This window comes from Mustelus asterias, chromosome 25 (genome assembly GCF_964213995.1).
Source record: "Mustelus asterias chromosome 25, sMusAst1.hap1.1, whole genome shotgun sequence".
In the NCBI taxonomy this organism is placed as follows: Eukaryota; Metazoa; Chordata; class Chondrichthyes; order Carcharhiniformes; family Triakidae; genus Mustelus; species Mustelus asterias.
This window is the reverse complement of record NC_135825.1, coordinates 20,684,338-20,709,585: the sequence shown is the minus strand read 5'-3', so window position 1 is coordinate 20,709,585 and position 25,248 is coordinate 20,684,338. Positions and strand designations below refer to the sequence as shown.

Genomic DNA, 25,248 nt, shown 5'->3' with positions numbered 1-25,248 from the left:
TCAGGTTTATTTGGAATCACGAGCTTTCGGAACACTGCCATAGAAGATTAAGTGATTAGGCAGAAAAAAAATAATTTTATGAAAGGGAAATCGTGTTTGACAAATCTATTATGAGTTTCTCCTTTTCAGGCAGTCCCTTGGAATCAAGATTATAGAATCCCTACAGTACAGAACGTGGCCATTCAGTCCATCAAGTCTGAACCGACAACAATCCCATCCAGGTCCTATCCCCATAACCCCATATATTTATCCCGCTAATCCCCCTGACACTTTGGCATGGCCAATCAACCTAACAAGCACATCTTTGGAGTGTGGGAGGAAATATCAACACCCGACGGAAACTCATGCAGACATGGGGAGAACATGCAAACTCCACACAGTCACCCAAGGCTGGAATTGAATCCAGGTCTGTGGTGCTGTGAGGCAGCAGCGCTAACCACTGTGCCACCGTGCTGATGACTTGCTTCCACTCAGATTGATGTGTTCTGAGACAGCTAATAAATTCAATGCGTGATCTTTGATTTGATTTATTATTGTCACATATATTAGTATATAGTGAAAAGTATTGTTTCTTGCATGCTATACAGACAAAGCATACCATTCATAGAGAAGGAAATGAGAGAGTGCAGAATGTAGTGTTACAGTCATAGCTAGGATATAGAGAAAGGTCAACTTAATGCAAGGTAGGCCCATTCAAAAGTCTGACAGCAGCAGGGAAGAAGCTGTTCTCGAGTCGGTTGGTACATGACCTCAGACTTTTGTATCTTTTTCCCGACAGAAGAAAGAATGTCCGGGGTGTGTGGGGTCCTTAATTATGCTGACTGCTTTGCCAAGGCAGTGGGAAGTGTAGACAGAGTCAATGGATGGGAGGCTGGTTTGTGTGATCTGCAGGCTCTGTCGCCTCTATGTGCTTTTGAAAGTCTCTTGCTATGTTCATCGGAGGTTTACTGAGGATGTAATGGGATAAAACTTATAGCCAGAACTGAGCTCCAGCCCCTTGGTGGGTTTTGATCCCTCACCACAGGATTGGAGTAGGGAAGTGGGGGGGTGGATGGTCTGATTCTGATGGGTGGGGGGAGGTTCAATTCCTAATTCCAGTGGGCAGGACAAAGTTTGACTCCAGCTCCAATGGGATGAATACAATTCCAATCCAAATAGTGTATGCAGTTTTGCACATATCTAAAGTCTATGCTCCGTAAGCAATGCAACAAAGGTACACCACATAGAATCATGTGATGATATGGTTGGCAGAAGGAGAAATGAAGTCGAATGAGCTCCAGAGCTCAGAAGAATAAGAGGTGAACATATAAGAACATAAGAAATAGGAGCAGGAGTAGGCCATCTAGCCCCTCGAGCCTGCCCCGCCATTCAACAAGATCATGGCTGATCTGAAGCGATTCAGTTCCACTTACCCGCCTGCTCCCCATATCCCTTAATTCCCTTAGCGATCAGAAATCTATCTACCCGTGATTTAAACATATTCAACGAGGAAGCCTCCACCACTTCAATGGGCAGAGAATTCCAGAGATTCACTACCCTCTGAGAGAAGAAGTTTCCCCTGAACCGGCCCCCAATTATTTTGAGGCTGTGCCCTCTAGTTCTGGTTTCCCTTCTAAGTGGAAAGAATCTCTCTACCTCTACCCTATCCAGCCCCTTCATTATCTTATATGTCTCTATAAGATCACCCCTCAGCCTTCTAAACTCCAATGAGTACAGACCCCATCTGTTCAATCTCTCCTCATAAGCTACACCCCTCATCTCCGGTATCAACCTGGTGAACCTTCTCTGCACTCCAAGGCCAATATATCCTTTCGCAAATAAGGGGACCAAAACTGCACACAGTACTCCAGTTGCGGCCTCACCAGTGCCTTGTATAGTTGCAGCAAGACCTCCCTGCTTTTATATTCTATCCCCCTCGCGATAAAGGCCGACATTCCATTCACCTTCTTGATCACCTGCTGCACCTGCAGACTGAGTTTTTGAGATTCGTGCACAAGGACCCCCAGGTCCCTCTGCACAGTAGCATGATGTAATTTTTCTCCATTTAAATAATTTTCCAATTTACTATTATTGCTTCCAAACATTTACCAACATTATATTCCATCTGCCAGATCCTCGCCCACTCACTCAGCCTATCCAAATCTCTCTGCAGACTTTCCACGCCCTCCACGCAATTTGCTCTCCCACTCATCTTCATGTCATCAGCAAACTTTGCTTTTATTGAAACACAAAATCCGGAGAAGAAATGCAGAAAAGATGGTTCGCTATCACTACAATGTACAGAACTGGGATTTCCAATCTCAAGGATAAGGGGTCAGCCATTTAGGATTGACGGGGGGGGGGGGGGAATAATTCCTAGAATCATAGACCGGTTATAAAGAGGAAGGACACTTGGGCCAGCTGCAATTCAGCTCATTCCACAACCCCCACCTCCTCCCACAACCCCCACCTCCTCCCACAACCCCCACCCCCACCTCCTTCTCCTCCTCATAAACCTTCAAATCTTTCCATGTCAGTTGGAATTTCAGATGGATGACCTTTCGCCATCTGATAAGGTTCTGATGGAAGGTCACCGATCTGAAACGCTGCCTCTGTTCCTGTCCCCACAGATGCTGTGGAGATGCCGGCGTTGGACTGGGGTAAACACAGTAAGAAGTCTTACAACACCAGGTTAAAGTCCAACAGTCCCACAGATGCTGCCAGGCCTGCCGAGTATTTTCCAGCAATGTCTGTTTTTATCTCAGAAATTTCCAGCACCCTCAGGTATTTCATTTGGAGATTCGACGAAGGCGGCATTTTAACCTCACGCATAGATTGCTCCATTAACTGCGAGCGGATTTGGGGGTAAAGACGGTTATTTTTAAATGAAAGGGGGGGGGGGGTGGAATTGTACTGAATGCATAAATCAAACACCCACCCAAGTTTATGGTAACCTTGCATCAGCCACCTTTCGTCAGGGAGACTCAACTGCAAATCTGACAGCCCTTGGAAGACGGGTTAACCTGACCAACAGTCTCCCCCAGCCGGTCACCCCGATTTCCACCCCGCCGTCATACCCACACACCACCTTTCCCCGGGCTTACCTTTCCTCACCGACAGCGACATCTTGCCCAACGTCCGAGGCAACAGCAGCAACCGCCGCCGCCACCGGCCTCGTGACGTCACACAATTGTGACGTCGGCGCGTCTCGTCTCCGCACCCCGCGTGGGGGAAGGGGGCGTGGTCATTTGTGAGAGGGGGGCGGGTCTGAAATAGTGAGAAAGAGAGAGAAGTGGGGGTTGAAACCATTCGGACAGAGAGGGGGGAGGCCGGATGATACCACCTGGGTGGGGGTGGGGTGGCGACCAACGTGCTAGAGGCTTCGGGCTTTGTGATGTCAGGCGCGTGCGCAGTGACAAGGAGGCGCTAGACCTGTCCGGGGAGAGAGAGTGAGTGTTTGCCAGCTTGTTTGCAGCGTAATTTCGGTCGTTGCCCTTTATCATCGGTAAATGTGTGAAACCTAGTCAAGGGAGGTTGTTGGGGGGGTATTTGAGCCTGCTCGGGTTTCCCCACCCCCGTCAAGAGTAGTTAATTAATTAAAATTGGGTGGGTTGTTGGGCTGGTGATTCACCAGGCCCGGTTACCATTGAGACCGAGCATCTCACTTGCAAAAAAGCAGTCTTATCTGGGGATTGAGGCAATGAACAGTAGGACTTCGCTGGGGAGGATAGGGTCGATTCTGCTGGTCACGGTTTTATGGGAAAAATAATTCTGTTTAAAAGTGTGTAGTGAGCAGCTATGTTCATGAATGGAAATTTGGCGAAATGTATGGATGGGGCAAAAAATAATTAATTGGGGGGGGGGGGATGATCCAATGAAAAGTTAGCGCGAGCTTTAATTTATAATGGGCATAACAGTTTTAGTGCCTTTTAAAATCGTACGATTAATATGGTAGACTGGAAATGAACAAAGGAACAACCATTGTAGCAGTATGTTGTCAGGGATCAAAACTGGAATAGTGGTTGCTTAATTATGCCTACCATGACTGCAACCCGCTAACGTTTAGGTTTCGCGTGTAAGAGAAGCGACATTTGCAACCATTTGACAATACACTGCATCCACTACAGTCGTTTACAGGAGATTAAATTGAGATGAGTGAATGAATGACTCTTCTCAAGGTCCAGGTGCAACCTGGGTTTGTCTCAATGTTGTGAAACTTGACTAAAATTTATGCTTGATTACATAATATTTGCCGCTCATTTTTTAAAATATTATTTTAAATGTGTTGAGAAGCAAATTTAATTTCTCTGGTGGAGCAGATTTCCGGGCAGCTCTGTTGATCTTACAAGCATTAATGTTTGTTGAATAAAGCAGATAAATTATGTAACAGTACTGTAATAATGTTTAAATAATTCCTGTTGCTGAAGAGAGAATTTGAATTTACATTGCCTTTTACAACCTGGGAATATCCTAAAGCATTTTATAGCAAATTAAGTACTTTTAAAAAGTATTGTATCCTGAATATGGAGGGATTTTCTTACGAAGGAGAGGTTGGGACTGTACTGACTGGAGTTTAGAAGAATGAGATGTGACCATATTGAAACATACGGGATTCTTGAGGGTAGATGCTGAGAGGTTGTTTCCCCTTGTGGGAGAGTCTAGGACCAGAGGGCATAATCTCGGAGTAAGGGATTGCCCATTTAAGACAGATGAGGAATTTCTGAGAGTCGTGAATCTGTGGAATTATTTATTGTAGAGGCTGGGTCGTTAAGTATGTTCAAGGTTGAGATAGACAAATTTTTAATCAGTAAAAGAATCGAGGGTTATAGGGATAAAGTGGGTTTTTTGACACTTAATATACATTCAGAAAGCATTTTCGAATGTTAGTGGCAATAAATTTCTACCATCTATTACAGCCTGTACGTAATTAACCATGTCTAAATTCCACTGCAGCTTGATTAAATCTTTTCTAGTGAGAAAAAATGAAACGAAATATACTAGATGAGACTTTGTAGCGATTGATACAACTGAGTGGCTTGCTTGGCCATTTCAGAAGGCAGTTGAGAGTCAACCACATTGCTTTGACTCAAGTCACATGTAGGCCAGACCAGGTAAGGATGGCAAATTTCCTTCACTAAAGGACATTAGTGAACCAGATGGGTTTTTCTGACAATCGACAATAGTTTCATGGTCATTAGTAGATTCTTAATTCCAGATAGCTTTTTTATTGAATTCAAATTCCACCATCTGTCGTGGTGGGATTCAAACCCAGGTTCCCAAAACATTAGCTGAGTTTCTGGATTAATAGTCTAGCGATAAACTACTAGGCCATCGCTTCCCCATAAGTGCCTCCTCGGCATTGTGGGTCAACCCACAGCACATGGACTGCAGCGATTCAAGAAAGCGGCTCACTACTGCCATCTTTTCAAGGACAACGAGGGATGCCCAATGAATGCTGGCCAACCAGTGATACCTGTGTCCCACAAATGAATTTTTAAGAAGTTACAAATCCAGCAATTTCAATATAGTACAGCTCTATCGTCATTAGTTGACATGCATTCATAATTGTTTGGATTCTGTGCAAGAAACTTAATCCCTTAAGTGATGCGCACATCCTGGATTGCAGCACTTGTAAAATGTAATCATAGGTTCATTAGCAGATCTGGTTTGTATTTGCATGAAATATGCTCAAGGATGTTCACGTTTGGGACAGGTTTCTGCTGTAGAGTCAACATTTTCCCAAACAGCAACTCCACCCAACTCATGATAAACCTTTTTTAGCTTGGGGTATTTTCTGCTTGTTACTTTCCGGGTGATGTTGTGGATATGAGGGCAGGTGTTAGAGGCGAACCGGTAACATTTCTGTCCTCCTTCCACAATCAGGATTGAGGATTATCATATTCATGAGAATTTTTTTAAAAGCCCTCACAAAACAAAATCTTCAGAGAGCCCTTGGTGGGGGAGGGGAGGGAGAATATTTTGACCCCTGGAACAATGACACAGACTACAAGATAAGGAATAATGGTTGTTCTACATTATTTCCATCAATTGACATAGGTGAGGCACATTCCATCTGACCTGTTTCTTGGCCGCCTTGTCTAGTTTTTCTCAGTCTCCTGTAATTAAGTATTAGTCGCAAGTGTCTAATGTATGGTTTATTTGTTTTGAGCATGATGAGAATGGCCCACTTAAGTATTTAATTTATTAAAGAGAAGGAAAATGTTTGCGATTCTATGCTATTCTTTTTACTTATTTTTTAAAAAAATTTTTGATGCCCATGTTTTTTTTTCCTCTAATCTTTAATGGGATGTGGGTGTTGCTGGCAAGGCCAGCGCTTGTCACTCGACAAGTTTGCCTTTGAACTAAGTGACTTACAAGGCCATTTGAGTCGCCTATCTTGCTGTGGATCTGGAAACACACATAGACCAGATCAAGCAAGGACGGCAGATTTCCTTTCCTAAAAGATATAAGTGAATCAGATGGATTTTTACAACAATTGATAGTTTCAATTGACTAGCTTTCTTCTTAAAATTGAATTTAAATTCCACCAGCTTTCGTCATAGGATTTTAACCTGCATTCCCCAGAGTTTCTGGATTACTAATCCAGTAACATTACCACAATGCCTTGGTCTCCCCGTAGGAGTGCCAACTCTCAAACTTAACTTGCTGTTCTTTCATCATGGGTTTATAAAAGTAATTCTTGCTCTATCTAATAAAATGATTAATTATAAAATACACAACAAAATGGGGAAGTAGACATCCAACTTCAGTACTTACTACTTGTAAAGGAGTGTTTTCAGGCAACTGACAAAAAGATACAATATACAGTACAGAAACAGGTCTGATCACGCTGGCATTTATGCTCCACATTGGCCCCTTCCCTCTCTCTTTCAACATATTCTTCCATTTCTTGCGCCCTCTGGTGCTGATCTAGCTTCTTCCAAAACTATGCGATTTTCTTCAACTACTTGTCGTAGCAAGTTCTGAGTTCTTTTAGATAGAAGTTTCTCCTGAATTTGGAGTAGGGTTTGGTCTTGAACATTTTCTACCATTTCAGTGAGACCATCACTGATCAATAATGTAACCATAGAATCCCACAGTGGAGAAGGAAGCCACTCGACCCATCGAGTCTGCACCGACCACAATCCCACCCAGGCCCCATCCCACAACCCCAGCTAGTCCCCCTGGCGCTAAGGGGCAATTTAGCATAGCCACTCCACCTAACCTGCACATCTTTGGACTGTGGGAGGGAACCCACGCAGACACGGAGAATGTGCAAGGTCCACACAGACAGTGACTCAAGCCAGGAATCGAACCCAGTGCTAACCACTGTGCCACCCAAATCCTAAATACTTGTCTTAGCCCCATATTCTTTAGCACCTTTTTAAAAAATCTATCCCCTCATTTTAAAATTTATAATTGAGCTACAATCAACTACCATTTCTGGAAGACAGTTACTGAACTTGTACCTTTTAAATGAATAAGTGTTGTCTCATTTCACTCTGAAAGACAACTCCTGAACCACCACAAATAGTTTTTCTCTATTGCTTTATCTGTTCTCACTATCTTAAAAGCTGATCAAATCAACCTTTAACCCACTAAATTGCAGGGAGTAGGACTCTAGTTTGTCTAGTCCATTTGCCATAGTTTTATCCATTCACTTAATCTCTGCCACCTATCGTCATTGACAAACTTGGATATGCAAATTTCTATTTCACCTGTATCATTAATAAATACATTGAATAGTTGAGGCCACAACACAGATGCTTGCGGGATCACCATGAGTCATATCCTGTCAGTCAGAAGTAGGCATCCATTGTTCCTACTCTGCCTCCTGCCATTCCTTGCCAAGTTGATCATTTCAATTCCATGGCTTTCAACTTTAGCCAGCAGCCTCTCTTGAGGGATTAGGAGATAGCTTCTGAAACTGCACATAAATAACGTTCCTCTTATCACTACTTCATCGGAAGATCTGATCAAGTTCATCAGGCTTCCCATTTATAAATCCATGTTGGCTCCTGTTGGTTAGCTAAAAACTTTCAAGGTATTCAATTGCCAATGCCCTATCTTTATTTAAAATACCCTAGTAATTTCCAGAGATACTGTGTTAGGATAGCTGATCCATAATTCCCTGGTTTTCCCCTTGCACTTCTCTTGAATATCAGTGCAACATATGCAATTTTCCAATCTAAAGGAATTATTCCTGAATTGAGAGCGCTTTGCAGATTCCTTTAACTATAATCTTCCAATGTTCTCATTTAGATTCTTGAATGAAAACTATCTGGTCCCGAAAATTTGTGCCATTATTTTCTTTTTGACTGTTATTTTGCTTATGTTCGTTTTGATGAGTCTCTTTCCTTGATTTCAATATTAGTTTCCATGGAATTTCTGGCATCCTGGCCTCTTTACGGTAAATACTGATGCTAAGAAATTATCCAACATTCCTTATTGGATTTATTGGCAACTCCCTTATGTTTGTTGCCCAAAATATTAGTCTCCCCCACAAGTAAAACATCTTCATTACATCTATCCTATCAAATGTTTTCATGATCTTGGATGTTTGTTGGGTGAACTTTCACTTCAAATCGAGTTCTTTTCTCTGGAACTGTGTTCAGCCTTTCTTAACACATTTACCCTCATTTCTGGTATTATGTTTTTGCACCTTATGAACATTTATGAATTTTTAGTTTATTAGTGTCACAAGTGGGGTAACACTGCAATGAAGTTGCTGTGAAAATCCCCTCATCACCACGCTCTGGCGCTTGTTCGGGTACGCTGAGGGAGAATTTAACATGGTCAATGCACCTAATCAGCATGACTTTTAGACTGTGGGAGGATACTGTAGCATCCGGAAGAAACCCATGCAGACACGAATATCAGGATAACTCTGGCATTTTTATTAGTCACTTGCTGTAATAAAACAGATAATATTGAAGTTGCTACACAGCTATCACTCCCCTTTAAAGTATAATCAGGCCAACTGTTGTGCCCTTTTCCTCTTAAGAGTTGAACTTCAAAGTACCTATTAGAGTATTTTTAAATAAAGGTTTCTGCTTTACTCGCTCAGAGCCTTTTGTAACTTATTTTTGAAAGTTACTGTTCTATCTTTGGGGTTGATTTTATCTTCTGGGCCAGTGAATGGCCAATCCGTCTGGGAGAAAATCTTGGCTGAATTTAATGGCAAGCCTCAATTGCATGTCACTTGCATCACATGGGCCCAAACATAAGGTAATCTGTGTTTGTGATGTAGATGGATATTGGTCAGAACATGGGAGAATGACCCTGCTCTTCAAAATAATGCCATAGGATCGTTTGTATCCACTTGAGGGTAGATAGGCCTTGGTGTAATGTCTCATTTCACAGATGACACCTGCAACATTGCAGCACCCCCCTCAGTACTGGGATGATCATTGTCTAACAGTGATGTGGCACAAATGTTGCTTACCACTGATTATTTTCCAGATTATATTGCAAGCAGGCACAAACTGCTTGCTTCATTATCTGAGGAACTGTGAATGGAATTGAACACAATGCAATCATTAGCGAATATCCCAGGTTCTGACCTTAAGATGGGGGGAAAGTTATTAAAGAAGTTGAAGATAGTTGGACGAAGGTCACTGATCCTGAGGAACTCCATAGAAACCCTATGGTACAGAAAGAGGCCATTCGGCCCATCGACCACAAACCCACCCAGGCCCTACCGCCATATCCCTACATATTTTACCTACTAATCCCTCTAACCTACGTATCTCAGGACACTAAGGGCAATTTTTAGCATGGCCAATCAAGCTAACCCACACATCTTTGGACTGTGGGAGGAAACCGGAGCACCCGGAGGAAACCCACGCAGACATGAGGAGAATGTGCAAACTCCACACAGACAGTGACCCATGCCGGGAATCGAACCCAGGTCCCTGGAGCTGTGAAGCAGCAGTGCTAACCACTGTGCTACCGTGCCGCCCAACTCCTGTAGTGATGTCCTGCTGAGATGGTTGGTCTTCAAAAACCACAACCCTCTTCCATTATTCTAGGTGTGGCTCCAACCAGTGAAGCATATTATCCCTGATTTCCATTTACTTCAATTTTATTCAGGCTGATAATTTAGCAGTAGAGGTGATGGTGAGGTAGAGCTGGGTGTTGTTAACATATGCATGTGAAAACTAATGCTGTGCTTTTGGATCCTGTCACCAAGGGGCAACATACAAATCAGAAATAGGAGAGGACAAGAATAACCCAAGCACTAGTTGGCCTCTGGATCCAGTAACGTTTGATCACCTTCTCACCCTGGTCATGATGGTAGGCTGTTAAAATAATTATTTAGTGCAGAGGAAATGTCAGCTTATAGCTGTGATTCCAGTGATTTGAGTTCTTGCTTAAATTGGAGAAGGCTATGGACTAAGTGCTGGAAAATGAGATTAAAAAAGATTAGTGCTTGATGGCCAGCCCAGACACGATGAGTCAAAAGGCCTCTTCCTTTGCTGTAAAGCTCTGACTCTAAAAAGAAGCAAAATTTGATTGTTTATATTCATCATCAGAAAATCTGGCAAGTGGATTATTTCAATTTTAACCATGGACCCAAAAGATAATTTGGATTATTTGATACATAGTGAGATGTAGTTTAAATAACTTCTAGTTTATTTGGTTGGTGCTACAAAAAGCTTTTTGAAGCTTTTCATCTTGCACACATCAGGACTGATTCACAAGAATACCAAATCTTAAAGGGAACTGAATGGGAGAAGGTGCTGATGAATGTAAGATGAAAAGCGTTGACAGCATGTCTTTTTTCAGCAAACCTTCTAGATTATTTTCTAGTGTCTAATTCAGATAATGTAAATGTGTAGATGATAAAAAGAAAGATCACATCATGTAGAAGGTATTGAAGCATGTTATAAGATGGATACTTCATTGCACATTCTCAACCATTCACATTGTCATTTCTAGAATACAATGCTACGCCTACGATGTAAAGCAAAGAATGGAACTCACCTGATGCAAGGGCTGACTTCAGAATCCTGTGCTCAAGAATTGAAAGATAAAGTGGAAGAACTGACTGGAATTCCATGTGCACTGCAGAAAATCATGGTGGGATTTCCTCCATCTAGCCTCGATCTTCGTAATGGAGAAATGCCCCTCAAAGATTGTCCTATTAAATCTGGTAAGTGCATTATGGATAATGCGTACAAAGGAAGAATGAAAAATCACTGCTGCTCAATCACCCAAGTCATATGCCTGCAACAGCCACAATATCAACAAAGATAGGGGATGTGGTTTGTGAATAATTTGAAAGAAGTTAACTACACTCACTATAAGACTCTGAAACCAAAATCTGAAATTAGTTGCTTTTGACTTTTGAATAGCACTAGCCAATTATGGCCATTTTTATGAATGATTTTTATGAAATCAGTTTCTAATTTCCTCCCACTCCCTTTATATATTGTGGTCTCTATGCTGTTTAGACCATGCAACTATATAAACAGGCTTGATTTATTAAATATTGATCAGCTGGATTTGCACTAGATTATTCGGGAACAAGGAGACTTTTCATAAAGCCTTATCTTCAAAGTAAGAATTGTCCTAATTCATTTCCAAAAGACATAAGATTGGCATGCCCTGTTTGGAAAGAATATGCACGATTTTCTTTCTTTGCTTCTTGTTTTATGGTGGAATCAGTTCTTATGTATTGTGATTACATTGCTCACAATGTATAATTTCCCCATCAGTAAACTGTTTTAAATGTGGGTGGATTGAAATGGCCAACAACCTCCTATTTGCAGCCTGATGCAGTTTTATAAGCTGCTCACAAGACCAAAATGGCTCATTAATCTTTGACCACAAGGATAATTGTACTAGTTTGGTAAGAAGAGCACATTTGATTCATCTAATGTTGCATGTCTTTTCTTGTGAAACTGCCTTGTCCATACAGAGTAGGGTAAGTAGAAATTGGTTTGCCCTTCCATGATTAAAATAGATTTTTTTTTTGTCTATTTTGGTCATACCATGCTGCAGAAAGGTCAGATCACAAAATTGAAATGAAAGATATAATCACTGGGAAAAGACTATCACCATTTTAAATCATTGTTCAACTGGGGAAGGTTGCTATCCATTGGTTATAATTGCATCTGTCATTGCTGGAAAAAAAAGTATCTAACAAGGCTCTAAATTGCAAATATGTATCTGCTGTAAAGAATAAGACTGGAATTAGTCCTAAAGATAAGTAATACCAAGGTCAGACGACATTGTCAAATTGCTGCAGTTTAGGTCTTGAGTTTGATTTTTAAACCATCCTTGCAATGCCTTGCAGTCTGTGATTTATCTAACATTACATTACTTTGGGAAATCCAGTGTTATATTTGGTGAGGTACCACCAGAAACAAAAGGAAGCTTTCATTTATTATTTTGATATCTTGCTGTTAAACCAAATTCCATTGAATTCTAGATGAGCCCAAGTAGCTTTGTTCTTTTGAGCAATTTTCTATCATAGTGCAATTTTTTTTTCAGGTACAGAACACAACCAGCAATCCCCTGGCTAATTACTGATCCAAAAACATGACATAAAATTGTATGTCTTCCAGAATTTTGGATGTTTCTGTACCTGATTCTTACTGTTGCATGATTTTCACAATGAAAGGATAAATTTCATTCACTTGTCCACTAAGTAAGTAGTGACTTTCATTACTTTTGCCTGAGTATATTATTGCTATTGATGATTACCATTGCAAAATTAAATGTTTATACACGCCACAATTTCAACAAACTTGTGAAGTGGTAAAAGCTGGACAGTTTTTTCTCTTGCGCCCCGTTTCTAACTACACTGACTCGAGCTCGGGTATAGTTCTGTAGGTGCTTCTGCCAGGTGGAAACAGTCCCAAGATGATAGTCATTGTTAGCTGAGAGTCCAGGCAGTGAACAGTGCAAAATGGGCGAGCCTAATTCAATTGATGCACATACTGCATTTCCAGCAGCAACTCTGCGATGGAAATCATGGATAAGTTGTCAAAGCTGGGATCCAGGTTCAATTTTAGAGCAACTCTGACTGAGGTTAGAGTCGGCACAGACCAGGGCTCAAACCTGAGACTTCCTGATTTGTATACATCATTATCCTTCTGAACAGTGCATTTGTTCATTGACCCTTTGGAGGCAATCATTCAGTAATTTTCAAACACAAAAATTAAACCTCGATGCATTAGAGCTGCCTAACTAAACATTTAATTGGATGTTTTCATAATTAGTACATGTCCTATAGGGTTGCTCATTGGTATGGACCAGGCCAGTCTTAACCACTGTTTAACAATAATAAAATAAGTTAAGTTAACAACAACCAAAAACCCTCAAGTCCATTAATTTGCAAATGAGAAAGAAAATGGTGCATGACGAAGCAATAATTCTTAATTTTCCAATATTAACCAACAGAAACTTGTGCAAATAACTTTAATAGTGACTGCTGTTAGATTACTGATTTTTAAATTAATATTTATTTTGTTTGTGTGTTTACTTGGGTTGAAAACTTTGTTTGCCTGGCAGATGTATACAGGAGGCAGGCTCAGCCCCAGGCTTGGAGGAATTGGGCAAGGGACAGGGCAAGCTCTGGTGGCTGGGATTAGGCAACCAGAGTCATGGGTGTAAATAGAGTTTAAAGATGAGATGTCTCATAGTATTCCCCTCTTTTAAATTGTTTTTTGGGGTGGCTGCAGAGGCTGAAGGTGAAGTTGCTGAGAAAATGTCATGGTTATTATTTTGATAGAATGGTGCAATAGGGGGATGATAGGTTGTGAAAAGATTGTGTGGCTACATTCTGTACATGTAGACATATTTATTGCAATGCATGCCAAAAGACTGAGATGTGCTGTTTATAAGGACATCTAAGAACAATGTAAAACATGTCCCTTCAAGACTTGCAAAAGTTTAATTAACATCAAAGTGTGGGTGAGTTTGCACAATTCAGTCTGCAGAATTTTTTAATGACAGGTTCAATCAAGATGAGTGTGCAGGGATCATGACTTCAATATCTTCTGTCCCTGGAGAAACTTCCTGCACTTTGGAAATGGCTGATTTTGTTCCTTTGTGTTATTAAATGTCATATAAACATTTGAGGAGTGTGTGACACTTAAAGCATGGTGAACAGGAAGTGCACAAATACATATGAAGTAAGATTAACATGATTCACATGTCCCCGTTTAATATCCCAATTTCCTACATGGCAACTGTAACTATACTTCAAAAATAATTGCTTGGCCAGAAAGTGCTTTAGTCATGAAAAGAGCAATATAAATTGGGTGGGTCAGTGGTTAGCACTGCTTCCTCTCAGCGCCAGGGACCCAGGTTCAATTCCAGCCTTGGGTGACTGTCCATGTGGAGTTTGCACATTCTCCCTGTGTCTGCATGGGTTCCCTCTGGGTGCTCCGGTTTCCTCCCACAGTCCAGAGATGTGCGGGTTAGGTTGACTGGCCATGATAAATTGCCCCTTAGTGTCAGGGGGATTAGGACTGTAAATATGTGGGGTTATGGGGATGGGACCTGGGTAGGATTATTGTCCGTGCAGGCTCAATGAGCCAAATGCCCCCCTCCTGCACTATAGATTCTATGATTCTAATTATAAGTTTCTTCAATTCTTTGCAAAGATTTCTGAGTGTCTAAATAGTCACTGCAGTATTTTGCATAATCTGCTTGATGCCAATCCACACAAACCATCACAAGTCAATTGTGGATAGCTACGTTTACAATAGTATGCATGACTATTTTGAAGATTTTCTTGTAGATGCCAATTTTTATTTATAAAGGGTTCCTCTTATAAAATTTATTATTTCTGCACAGATGTGTATTTTCTAGTTTAATGTAAATGGCTGCATTACCTTTAATTATTTGATGTTGGTCAATTTTGAACCCAGCACAGAGGTAAGCTTGCATTAAACGTATCATTATATTTTTCTGCAGGTGATACTTTGATTGTGGAAGAGGAAAGGGATACATTGAAGGTCAATGCCTCTGTGTCAAATTTTGGTGCTAAAAGTTCAGATAAGGATACTTTTCCACAGCTGACCCGACATGTTGTCCCTGCAGATAATTCGTGTCTATTCACAAGCATCCACTACGTGGTAGAAGGTGGTGTTTGTGAGCCAACCTGTGCTCCAGAAATGCGAAATCTGATAGCGCAGATTGTGGCAAGTGATCCTGATTCATACACAGAAGCCGTACTAGGAAAAAGCAATTGGGATTACTGCAACTGGATTCAACAGAATGACACATGGGGAGGAGCCATTGAAATCTCTATTCTATCCAAGTTTTACCAGTGTGAGATCTGTGTAGTGGACACACAAACTGTCCGAGTAGACCGGTTTGGAGAAGATGTAGGCTATTTGAAACGCGTTCTCCTGCTCTATGATGGGATCCATTATGACCCATTAAAACGACAGTTTGAAGATCCTGAAACACCCCCACAAACCATCTTCTCCACAGCTGATGATGTTGTGCTTGCTCAAGCACTAGAGTTGGCAGATGAGGCTAGAAGGAAACGACAGTTTACTGATCTGAATAGATTCACATTGCGATGTGTAATCTGCCAAAAGGGGCTGGTGGGTCAGTTAGAGGCTAGGGAGCATGCTAAAGAGACTGGACACACCAACTTCGGGGAGGTATGATGGCCAGAATACTGTTATTCACCTCACGTTCCTAGAATGTAGAGGGATAATTAATCTCCAGAACAAAATGGAATATTAGGGAGTGTTTGTCTTACCCTGGGATGATTAAACCATGAGCTGATCAAATTGTTGGTTGTTTCAAAAACTGGCCCTCATTCTTAAATTCCTGTTTGCATGGTAGGAATTGCATTAGACCTTCACTCATTCTAGTTTATTATATTTAACAAAATATTTGTTTTAATAGAGATGGAAGACACACTTAAGTGTCTTGTATGCCTGGATACGAATATGTAAAGCATCAATGGTTTCTCTTAAATTAGAGTTGTTTTCTTTCTCTCTAGTTAAGTGCATGCGTAAGATTCATATTTTGAAAGTCTTTATTGCAGAATAATGCTAGAAAAAATGACAAGCCTATAAATTATGAATATTAATTTGAGGATTCTTAAAATTTTAAGTAGCTCCAAAGGACGCCTTTGTATTTTAACAACCGTTTTATGATCAGCTCATGGAAATCACACGTGCATCCTTAAACAACTACCTTAACCCTGACTTGTGACAAGTTCAGGAGCTTTCTAGATAATCCATTCTTCCATTCTTTGAGTCTTTGCTGTTTTTTCAAGCATTCTCCTGATTGCCTGGACAGCTAGCAGAAAAGGAGCTTCCGTGAGCAGTCTGAGACCGAGACCCCTCTGAACGGAAACCTACACAATGTGCAATAGGATAGTGTCTCACAGGACAAATAGCTGTCGGCTTAACTACAATGTAAGGCAACTGAGACCTCATGGGATGCTCACCACAACAGATAGTACACTTGTCAGCCTGCTACATTCAGGTTAAAACAAAACCAATTCCAATTATGATTGCAAAGAAGTAAACTGTCTACTGATCAGACAGACACTTGATGAAAATAGAATCAGTCCACGGGTAGTTTTTTTTTTAAAAAAGCTGCATCTCCAAGGAAACAATCTTTCAATTATCTTCCAGTGTGAAGTTTGCACATGGGCAATGAGATTCCTATTTTTCCCCCACATGAAACACAAGTACTAATTTTCAAAATTAAACTAAAGGCATGACAAAAAGCAGATCTGTAGATGTCCTGGTTCAGAAGCCTCAAACTTTTAATAATTAAGTTTCAACAAGCAATGGTGCCTCTTGTGCATAGAATTACTTGACAGCTCCATGTGTATAAAAGTATTAAAACTTTTTAGTGTATAATCTGATTCACACTTCAGCCAAATTTTGTGTATCCTGTGGATTGCCGGCTTTCGTCTCTATCTTAAAAGATTAGTGAGGAAAAGTAGCTCGTGTTTCATTGAAACTGTGAAAGAATCACAGTGTATTGGTCATTCCCAAACATAGACAAAAAATGTAGTTATCTAAAGCTAATTTTTAATTTACATTTACTCAAAGTAATGAAATTGTTCTATTTAATATAGGACTAAACTTTTTACATCACAACTATGATTTCTTTACTTAATATACATGCACCTGAAAGAGATGTTCCATTTAAATGCTTATGGGTGGATTTGTTTTTAAATATTTTTAATGACATATGCAAGATGAAACTTTAGTATAGTAAAATTAAAATTTATGAAATAAAATCAAAATGCTGGAAATACTCCAGGTCAGACAGCATCTATAGAGAGAGAAATGGAGTTATGATTCAGGTCAATGACTTTTCATCAGAACTGCTTTCTGATATTACAATTCTGCCTTATCTGTCCAATTTTGAGCCATATTCTGAAACTTGATTTAGAATTTAGTGTTTAGTAATTTATGTCACGTCAACTGCAAATAACAAAGCAGATGTGACTGGTCAGTTAGCAAATGTTGCTTTTATCCATTGTCCTATGCTATTGTCAGCATATGGAGGACTGCAGTTAGCTGTTCTTGTTGTACTGACTTATTACAGGGTCTGCAAGATATTTGATTTTCCTCTAGAGCAGAAGGAAATAATTTAGCATTTTTGTACTGCTATCTAAGTAAAATGTGGCCATGTTACAAAATTGCAATGGAAATGCATCAACGTGTCAAATGTGGTTATGATGATTTGTAAACTCAGCAAAATGAATGCAGTTCATGCTAGGAAGTGGATAACTGCCATATCGAGCATTTTCATCATCAAGCACTCGTAGTTCAAAAATAACATCCTTGAATACAGAATAATGCTCTCTTCACTGATGTAACAATGTGCCTTATCTGCAAAATCAAACACCTATTGGGCTGTATCTCAGAAAAGTGTGCTGCTTTCTCTGTCTCACATTACAAGTTAGCAAAGCTGTTTTTCACTGCTGATCAATCTAAAACTAATCATACCACCGTATCTCATTTTTTGCTTAAAGATAGAATTGTCGGTCCCTTATTTTACATGGTTAAACTCCGTGCTCAGTCAACCAAGTAATGAATTTTCTGCAGACATCCTCGGGTATTAATTGATGAACCTTCATCACTGACTTCCGAAACAGAGGAGCCAGATTTTCTGTTTGCCTTATTAAATCTTTTCTTTCACCCTTTTCTCTGCTAGTGAAAACAATTACAGTAGCTTGAGGCTTTCCTCATAACTACATTTTTTTCAAACCTGGAATGAGAATTTTGAAAGATGTAAAAAATGAGGATTGAGAAAAACTGATTAGTAAATTATTGAATCGTTAACATTTCTGCTGTAACTTAAATGTGCACAAGATTCCTTCCACTGCACATCTTGCGAACCGCTGTAGTACTGCTCAGAGCCTCCAAGTGGCAGCCTGAACATGTAGAAGTCAAAGTCAAATTTTAAGAGTGCCATCAATCATTTTGTGGCACTTTGGCTTAATGCAAAATTAGAATGGGTTCATAGAATCATAGAAACCCTATGTGGGATTTGGAATAATTTGTTATTTAAGTAATTTAATTTTTGTCAGGCAGCTACCTGGGATTAATCAGTTTTCAGTTATGTACAATAATATTCAATTAAACATTAGTCAACTTAAATGGCTGAAATTTGTTCAATTTATGAATATTAATTTGGTAGCACCAAAATGCGCTAAAAATGTGATCAAAAACTAGTTTTGCCTCATCCCCTGTTAACATCTACATGATGCCCCAAAACTCTTAACAGCAACCAAACTAACATAGTGCCTTTTTAATTAAATTGCGAATGAGCTTGGAGCAAATGGAAAATGTCTGTGCTTTTTAAGATAGTCTGTAGACCTAGGTCCTCCAGAATATTATGCTGCGTCACTGGATTACTAGTCCAATGACAATACCACTATGCCATTGGCTCCTAGGCTTAAAGTTCACACTACTCAACTTCAGTTTTGTGAAAATGAAAATTCTTCTGAAATACAATTTTTAAAAATTGCCAATGTTCCCATCTGTGAAGCACGGAATTCATGACTGGCAAATATACACTCGTGTTTAGGCAGTTTGTTTGAAGTCAGTGCTTGCACTGGCTGATAACTGTGGAAGAACAGGCCATACACAACATATCTAGTTCACCAATTGGAATAACCCAAATTTAACATGATCTTTGCATGAGTACAAAATAACTTTGTCAACTATCCTTGTTACAATGCAGATGTGACCTGTATAAAACAGTACTTGTCATTTTACTCGGGTCAGAATATATAGGGAGGAGAAGATAATTCTGACCTTTTAAAATTCTTAAAATGTTACAACTAACGGTCAAAAATGAAGCAAGCGTAAAGTCAGTACACTGGAGGCTTTTTACATTGATAATTAGGTTTATTCCATTTACAATAGTGCAAATTAACTTCAGTTTAAAAATTGCAATTTTATCATGCGATATACTTGTAAATTAAGTTATTTGACACAACTTGTATTTGTTGAAAGAAATGACCATTAAATCATGAACAACACAAAATGGGGCTTGAAATTAACTTAAATCCACCAGTGTATCTGACACAGGTTAACATTTTCAATACTTGTTTCTGCACACTGTCATATGCTTATCATTTATAAACCTCCCAACAAGTCCATTAGTATTTGAAGTACAGTGTGTACACTAATTGCATAGTTGAACAAATGTGTTTGTCGACTGGTAACGTCCATCAGCTATTGATCCCACTGTCCTGTAATACAGGAGCTTTGATTTTTTTTGTATCAATGTAATTACCTGCCTTCGGGGTGATCTTCACTGTCTGGTGCTTCTAGATATTAAATTTTACTGATAATACAGGTTTGAGAATTCGGAATCAAACTTGTTGCTTAAGTTGGTTAATTTTGGCTTCAAGTTTATTCAGATTCAGGTATAGATTACTGCTGTATTAGAATGCCCTAAATTGAGCAATTATTTTTAAACAGATTTTCTATTTTTTATTTGTGGGAGGAGGTGGGATTTGATCAATTTGGGTGCTACAGGTTCCAATATTTGAATAATATGATGCTTAAATGGATAAATGCTACTTTTGTAGCAAAACAAAGAAAATGGCAGGAAGCCATGTTTGCCTAAATGTTACCAGATAATCTGATAACACCGTTAGGGACAATCTTCTTTATTTTTAACTAAAAGGTATGGTGTTTAAAAATTTGGTTCTTATTCTCTGGAATTCCCATCTTAAATCCCCCATCTAATCGACATTCACCTTTCTGGCCAAGCTTTTTGGTCACCTTGATCTTTTCCTGGCTGAGCATTTGTTTCCCTTGCTGTGAAGTGCCTCAATATTTATATGTTAAAGACACTATATAAGTGGAAAGTGTTGTTGTTGGTGGAAAACAAAGTTAGTTCAAGACGCAACCATAAAAAAGGAAGATTGCAATTCTGTTGATTTGATATACTAGCCTTGGAAAGCTATTATGTGGTTAATTCATAGCATAAAATACAAGTTATTTAACTGTTTTCATAGCCAATGGTCAAAGCAAATTATTTATATAACTGTACTTCTATTTAAGTTTTTATATAATTTATAACATCATTTTATTCAAAGACTACTTTAAACAGCTGTTTACAGAAACATTTTTCCATAAAACCATTTATGTATTGTGTTTTGCTATTGAATGGCATTAACATCAGAAAAATCAATTTTTTCAAGATAAACAGTAATCAAATCTTGAGATCAAGTGTGTATACAAGTCTGTTCATTTTTTAAAGAAGTAAAGTTTGTTTATTAGTCACAAGTAAGGCTTACATTAACACTGCAATGAAGTTACTGTGAAATTCCCCATGTCGCCACACTTTGGCGCCTGTTCAGGTCAATGCACCTAACCAGCACGTCTTTCAGACTGTGGAAGGAAACCAGAGCACCCGGAATAAACCCCCACACACAGGGAGAATGTGCAAATTCCACACAGACAGTGACCCAAGCTGGGAATTGAACCCGGGTCTCTGGCGCTGTGAGGCAGCAGTGCTAACCACTGTGTCACCCATGAATTAGTGAATTCAGGAGTATTAATGTTTACTGTGCAGAGCTCCTATAAATTAGTCAAAGATTGAAGCTTCAACAATTCTTAACCTGTTATGGCACATGAATACAGAGCCATGCACCACCCCCAAAATGCTGTTTTGGTTAAATTGGAAAATAAAACCAGAAATATTCTTGGAAATAGTATGGAATTCATGAGCTCTAATGCCTTGAGCTATGTTATTTAATTTACCCACATTTATCTATTAAATTCACTTCTTGGATAATCCCCCTGCAAGTTGAGGTACATTGGTCATGAAATGGGATGTTGCATACCTTAAAATTCACTGCTTTTCTAGTTAGCTGTTGAGAAAACAATCTTGTTTTCTAGATCATGAACCTGATTTGTTTTACAGACCCAAAAATAACTAAATACAAAATTCAGATGACTACTTTTATGTCAGAACTGCTGCACCTTTTGGGGGGATTTAAAGTTGACTGCTGTTCTTCCTCAATGGTGACATCAAACCCAACAATTATGAAACCAAAGTATTAATCCAGGCATAGTCTTTCAGTACTAATTTGACTAAAAGTATAGTGCTTGCTGCGGCTTGCTTTTTGAGTGTATAAGAAAAAAAGCTTGTAAATTGAAATAGTTCCTGCATTTTATCACCAGTTTAGGATAATCTTCTAGTCAAATGATATGGATGTTACAAGTAAATATAAAATGGGATTGGGATAAATAGGTAAGGGTGAAGAGTAGATACAAATGTACCACTTGCATCTTGTGAAGTATATATAATGCTAAAGGATTTATGAAAGATGCATAACTGGCATGTTTGCACTTCATAGTGTACTTTATATCCATTTTTGGAACTATAGGCATTGCATTTAAATTTGAAGTCTTCTCTTTATTATCCATTAGTGTGCATTAAAAAGATTAAGTAACTTATAAATATTACCTTTCTAAAAATCTGCATATGCATTTCCAATTCAGGAGAAATGTGTGTATCGGATTGGTGCTTCTCAGAACCACTCAGCGATCTGTGGGTTATTGAGCTTCATTATCTTTTAGTGTGTATATATATATATTGTACATAATACATATATATTCTTTTGCTGTTGAGTGTCCAATGATAAACATGTTATTTATGCAATGTGACTTGGTGAAAATGGGAGAGTTAGCTTTAACTGTGATTTTTAAATTGCAATGTAACTTTGGCTAAAATAGACCTCATTATTTGTTAAGAGTATGACTTTTCAGCATTATCAGATTAAGCTGTTTACAATTCACTGCTGCTACAAGTACTTGAGTACAGTGTTTATGCCATTGATCAAAAGGAAAACCTCATGAATTTTATTGTATCCATCTTTGCTCAATTGCTGAATATAAGGTCATTTGTAATTTATACTTTTCAGAAATAAATTGAATACAATGTTACATGAACTGATTGTTTTTTTTTATCTTCTTGTATCCTTCAGCCCGTCTGTGGGAATTTAGCTTTTTGTTTCACTTTCATCAGAGAGCCCTCTGATAACACAGATAATTTGTACGATTGATAGTTTAGCAGGAAAAATGCCATTCGAACCAATAAACCCCTCCTGCATGACTAGAATTGCCAAGCAAATAGCAAAACATCCTTTTGTATTAATACATAATTATATTCATACATCACTGATAATCCTGTGATTTTCAACTTTGAACAAATGTATATATATTAGCCTAGAGTTAATAAATGCCAAGTGAACAAGTAGAAATATTTCTTCAAGTGATACCATGACTGAAATCTCTGGGTCATCCAGATTACCTTTCCTTCTGCATTATATGGTAGCAATAAAGTGTCTCTTCAGTTACTTTGCTGGGCAACATATGAACCAGGCTGAGATTACCAAATTAGTCTAATTTATGATCCTTGCAGTCATCACCAAAAAAAACTTTAACTGCATTAAACCCCAAGCTGTAGAAAAAATGTTACATCAAGAATCAACTTTTCCAATGCCTTTCTCATCAGCTTCCTGAACTCTACCTTAATTATTCCCATTAATACAAATCTCCATTAGCAGCAGCATGTTTTGCAGTAAGCTCAAAGCATTAACTGGTAAATGTCAAATCTGGCCTTGTTCACTATTCCCTCTCTATCATCGTGTTCCGTTGTCTTTCGCACCATTTCATTTGCTGCTCTGAGTCTGGCTGCTTCTACGGTACCCTCATTATTCATTGCACAAATTTGATAGATTTTCTGTGACATATTCAGTAAACCAGTTAATTTTACCACTCCAGCTCTGTCTTTATCACTAAAGAGCATCTGCCATTCAGTCAATCTTATTTCAACGAGTACTGGATTTTAACTTTCATGTGAATTAGCTTAAGATTTTTAAAAAACTTTATAGACAGCATGTTTCTCGTTATAATCCACTGCTTGCCTTTCTAGTTAACTTTAATGAGAAATCACATTGAGACATATATTCTGTCTCAAAACACCGACAAGCTGACCAATAGGTTGTAAAGTCAACGGTCATCTTACAAAGTTGATGGTTGGCAATTTGATGCAAGTCCAGGCTGCCATTAACCCTCAATCTCACTGCAGCAAACTAAGTCCAAACAGGAGTTGGTATAAATAGCCAGTCTAATGTTACTAGTAGTGTAACCTATAAAATACCTGGCAAAAATACACTATTCTAATTACTATCTCATGATGCTTTTTGATTTAAAAATCAAATATACAGAAGTGGGGAAAAGTTTCATAGCTGCTGCCATTGTTGTTTACCATGTCCCTGGCATTGTTAAAAAGCTCTAATTTTTTAGGACCGGTTACCAATATAATCCATTCTTTTTTTTGCTTCTCAACCCAGAATGGGGACATAATGGACATTCAAATAGTTCTCCAAATCCAATTTAATCTGAATAATGCTGAGCAAGAGCTGTCAGGAAGGGGGAGAGGATTACAGCTAAATCAGAATTTAATGTGCCTAAGAAACTTCTGCAACAAGCATTTATGTTTGGTACTCGTTGCAATGAGTTGAATCTGGAAAGAATAGCCACCATCCTGAGTGTTTTGTTTGAAGGTGCCTTGCCTTACCTGTGACTCCGAACAGACTTGCTTGACACAAGGGCATTTTCATTTACAGAATATAAGGAATTTTGGTTCAATTAAACATTGACAGGGTTTGTTAGATATTACGCAAACTTAGCAAGACAGGGAGTGACAGTGAGAACTCTAAATAAGAACGCCAGAGCTAATGTTTATTCATCTATAGTAAAGAAAGCACTCAAACTGTATTTTAACATGTTATCCTGAGTAATTAAGTAATCTGGGGGGGAAAACCTTGCAAACTCTGAAGCATGAGAGAGATAGAACTCTCTGAGAACTATTTAATCTGCAGGAGTGACTTGAGCTATAAAACTGGTTTGGATTCCATTGATTTGGGTGGGTCATAAGGGCTAGGTGTATAAAAACAAATTCACTAGAGTCATGCTCACTGCATGTTTTTGCTACACACTAGCTTGCACAATAAAACTATTTGCCATTTTATTTGAGGCTCAACTTTTCTAATTCTGCACTTTGAGAAGTGATCTTATTGAAAGATAAAAGATTGGGATGACTCGTAGGGTAGATGCTATAGATTCTCCTGATTGGGAATCTAGAACTCTGGTTATAGCTTCAGAATGAGGAGTGCCACCCATTTAAGACTGAGGCGAGAAGGATTTTTTTTCCCTCAAAGGGATGTGACTCTTTAGAATGCTTTACCTGAGAAAGTTAACAGAAGACCCATTGTTGAATTTATTCAAGGCACAGATTGAATTTTGAACTCTAGGAGAATCAAATGTTCTGGGAGCCAGTTACAAAGTGGGGTTAAAGCTAAGGTCAGATCAATCATCTTATCGAATGCTGTAGCAGCCTCCAAGGGTCATAAGGTCTGCTGCTATCCCGATTTTATGTTACTCAATTCAAGAAAATATGCATCAACTTTTTGTTCCTGCTCTATTTAATTAACAAAGGAAAGGTTACACTACCAGTAACATTAGGAATCTTCTAATCTTGTTTCACATCCTTTTGAGAATGGGGATAGTTCGTAGTGGTAGGTACTGAGGGCGGGGGCGGGGGGGGTTGGGATTTCACTAATTAAAGAAAACATACAAATGGGTTGGCCATTTGAGTGGCACAATGGTTAGCACTGCTGTCTCTCTGCCAGAGACCTGGGTTCGATTCCCCTCTTGAGTCACTGTTTGCGCAGAGTCTGCACTTTCTCTCCGTGTTTGCGTGGGTTTCCTCCGGGTGCTCGGATTTCGTCCC

The 25,248-nt window shown here is 39.1% G+C and overlaps 2 protein-coding genes across 5 annotated transcripts in view; one reads left to right on the top strand and one right to left on the bottom strand.

Annotated features, from left to right (window-relative positions):
• Positions 1-3,170, bottom strand: part of LOC144511849 (6-phosphofructo-2-kinase/fructose-2,6-bisphosphatase 2-like) — a 63,358-nt gene extending 60,188 nt beyond the window's left edge. The window contains exon 1 of the mRNA XM_078242222.1: positions 3,084-3,170. Within this exon, the coding sequence (XP_078098348.1) occupies positions 3,084-3,105 (22 nt within the window). The 5' untranslated portion in view covers positions 3,106-3,170. The remainder of the gene's footprint in view (positions 1-3,083) is intronic.
• A 221-nt stretch (positions 3,171-3,391) lies between these two features.
• yod1 (YOD1 deubiquitinase) lies at positions 3,392-22,392 on the top strand. 4 transcript variants are annotated; one of them, XM_078242218.1, is made up of 4 exons: positions 3,392-3,428; positions 10,172-10,275; positions 10,921-11,134; positions 14,911-22,392. In XM_078242218.1, the coding sequence occupies exons 2-4, from the start codon at positions 10,270-10,272 to the stop codon at positions 15,612-15,614; spliced, it is 924 nt and encodes a 307-aa protein (XP_078098344.1). In that variant the 5' UTR covers positions 3,392-3,428; positions 10,172-10,269; the 3' UTR covers positions 15,615-22,392. The 4 variants fall into 4 exon arrangements, with proteins under 4 accessions (XP_078098344.1, XP_078098345.1, XP_078098346.1 ...); XM_078242219.1 differs by lacking the exon at positions 10,172-10,275 and having other exon boundaries at positions 3,396-3,428; XM_078242220.1 differs by lacking the exons at positions 3,392-3,428; positions 10,172-10,275 and adding an exon at positions 3,433-3,484.
• Positions 22,393-25,248: the final 2,856 nt, after the last annotated feature.

Excerpts from the sequence above, each read along its gene's own strand:
- yod1 (XM_078242218.1), top strand. Across the intron at positions 11,135-14,910 it reads AGATTGTCCTATTAAATCTG|GTGATACTTTGATTGTGGAA; the intron begins GTAAGTGCATTA and ends ATTTTTCTGCAG.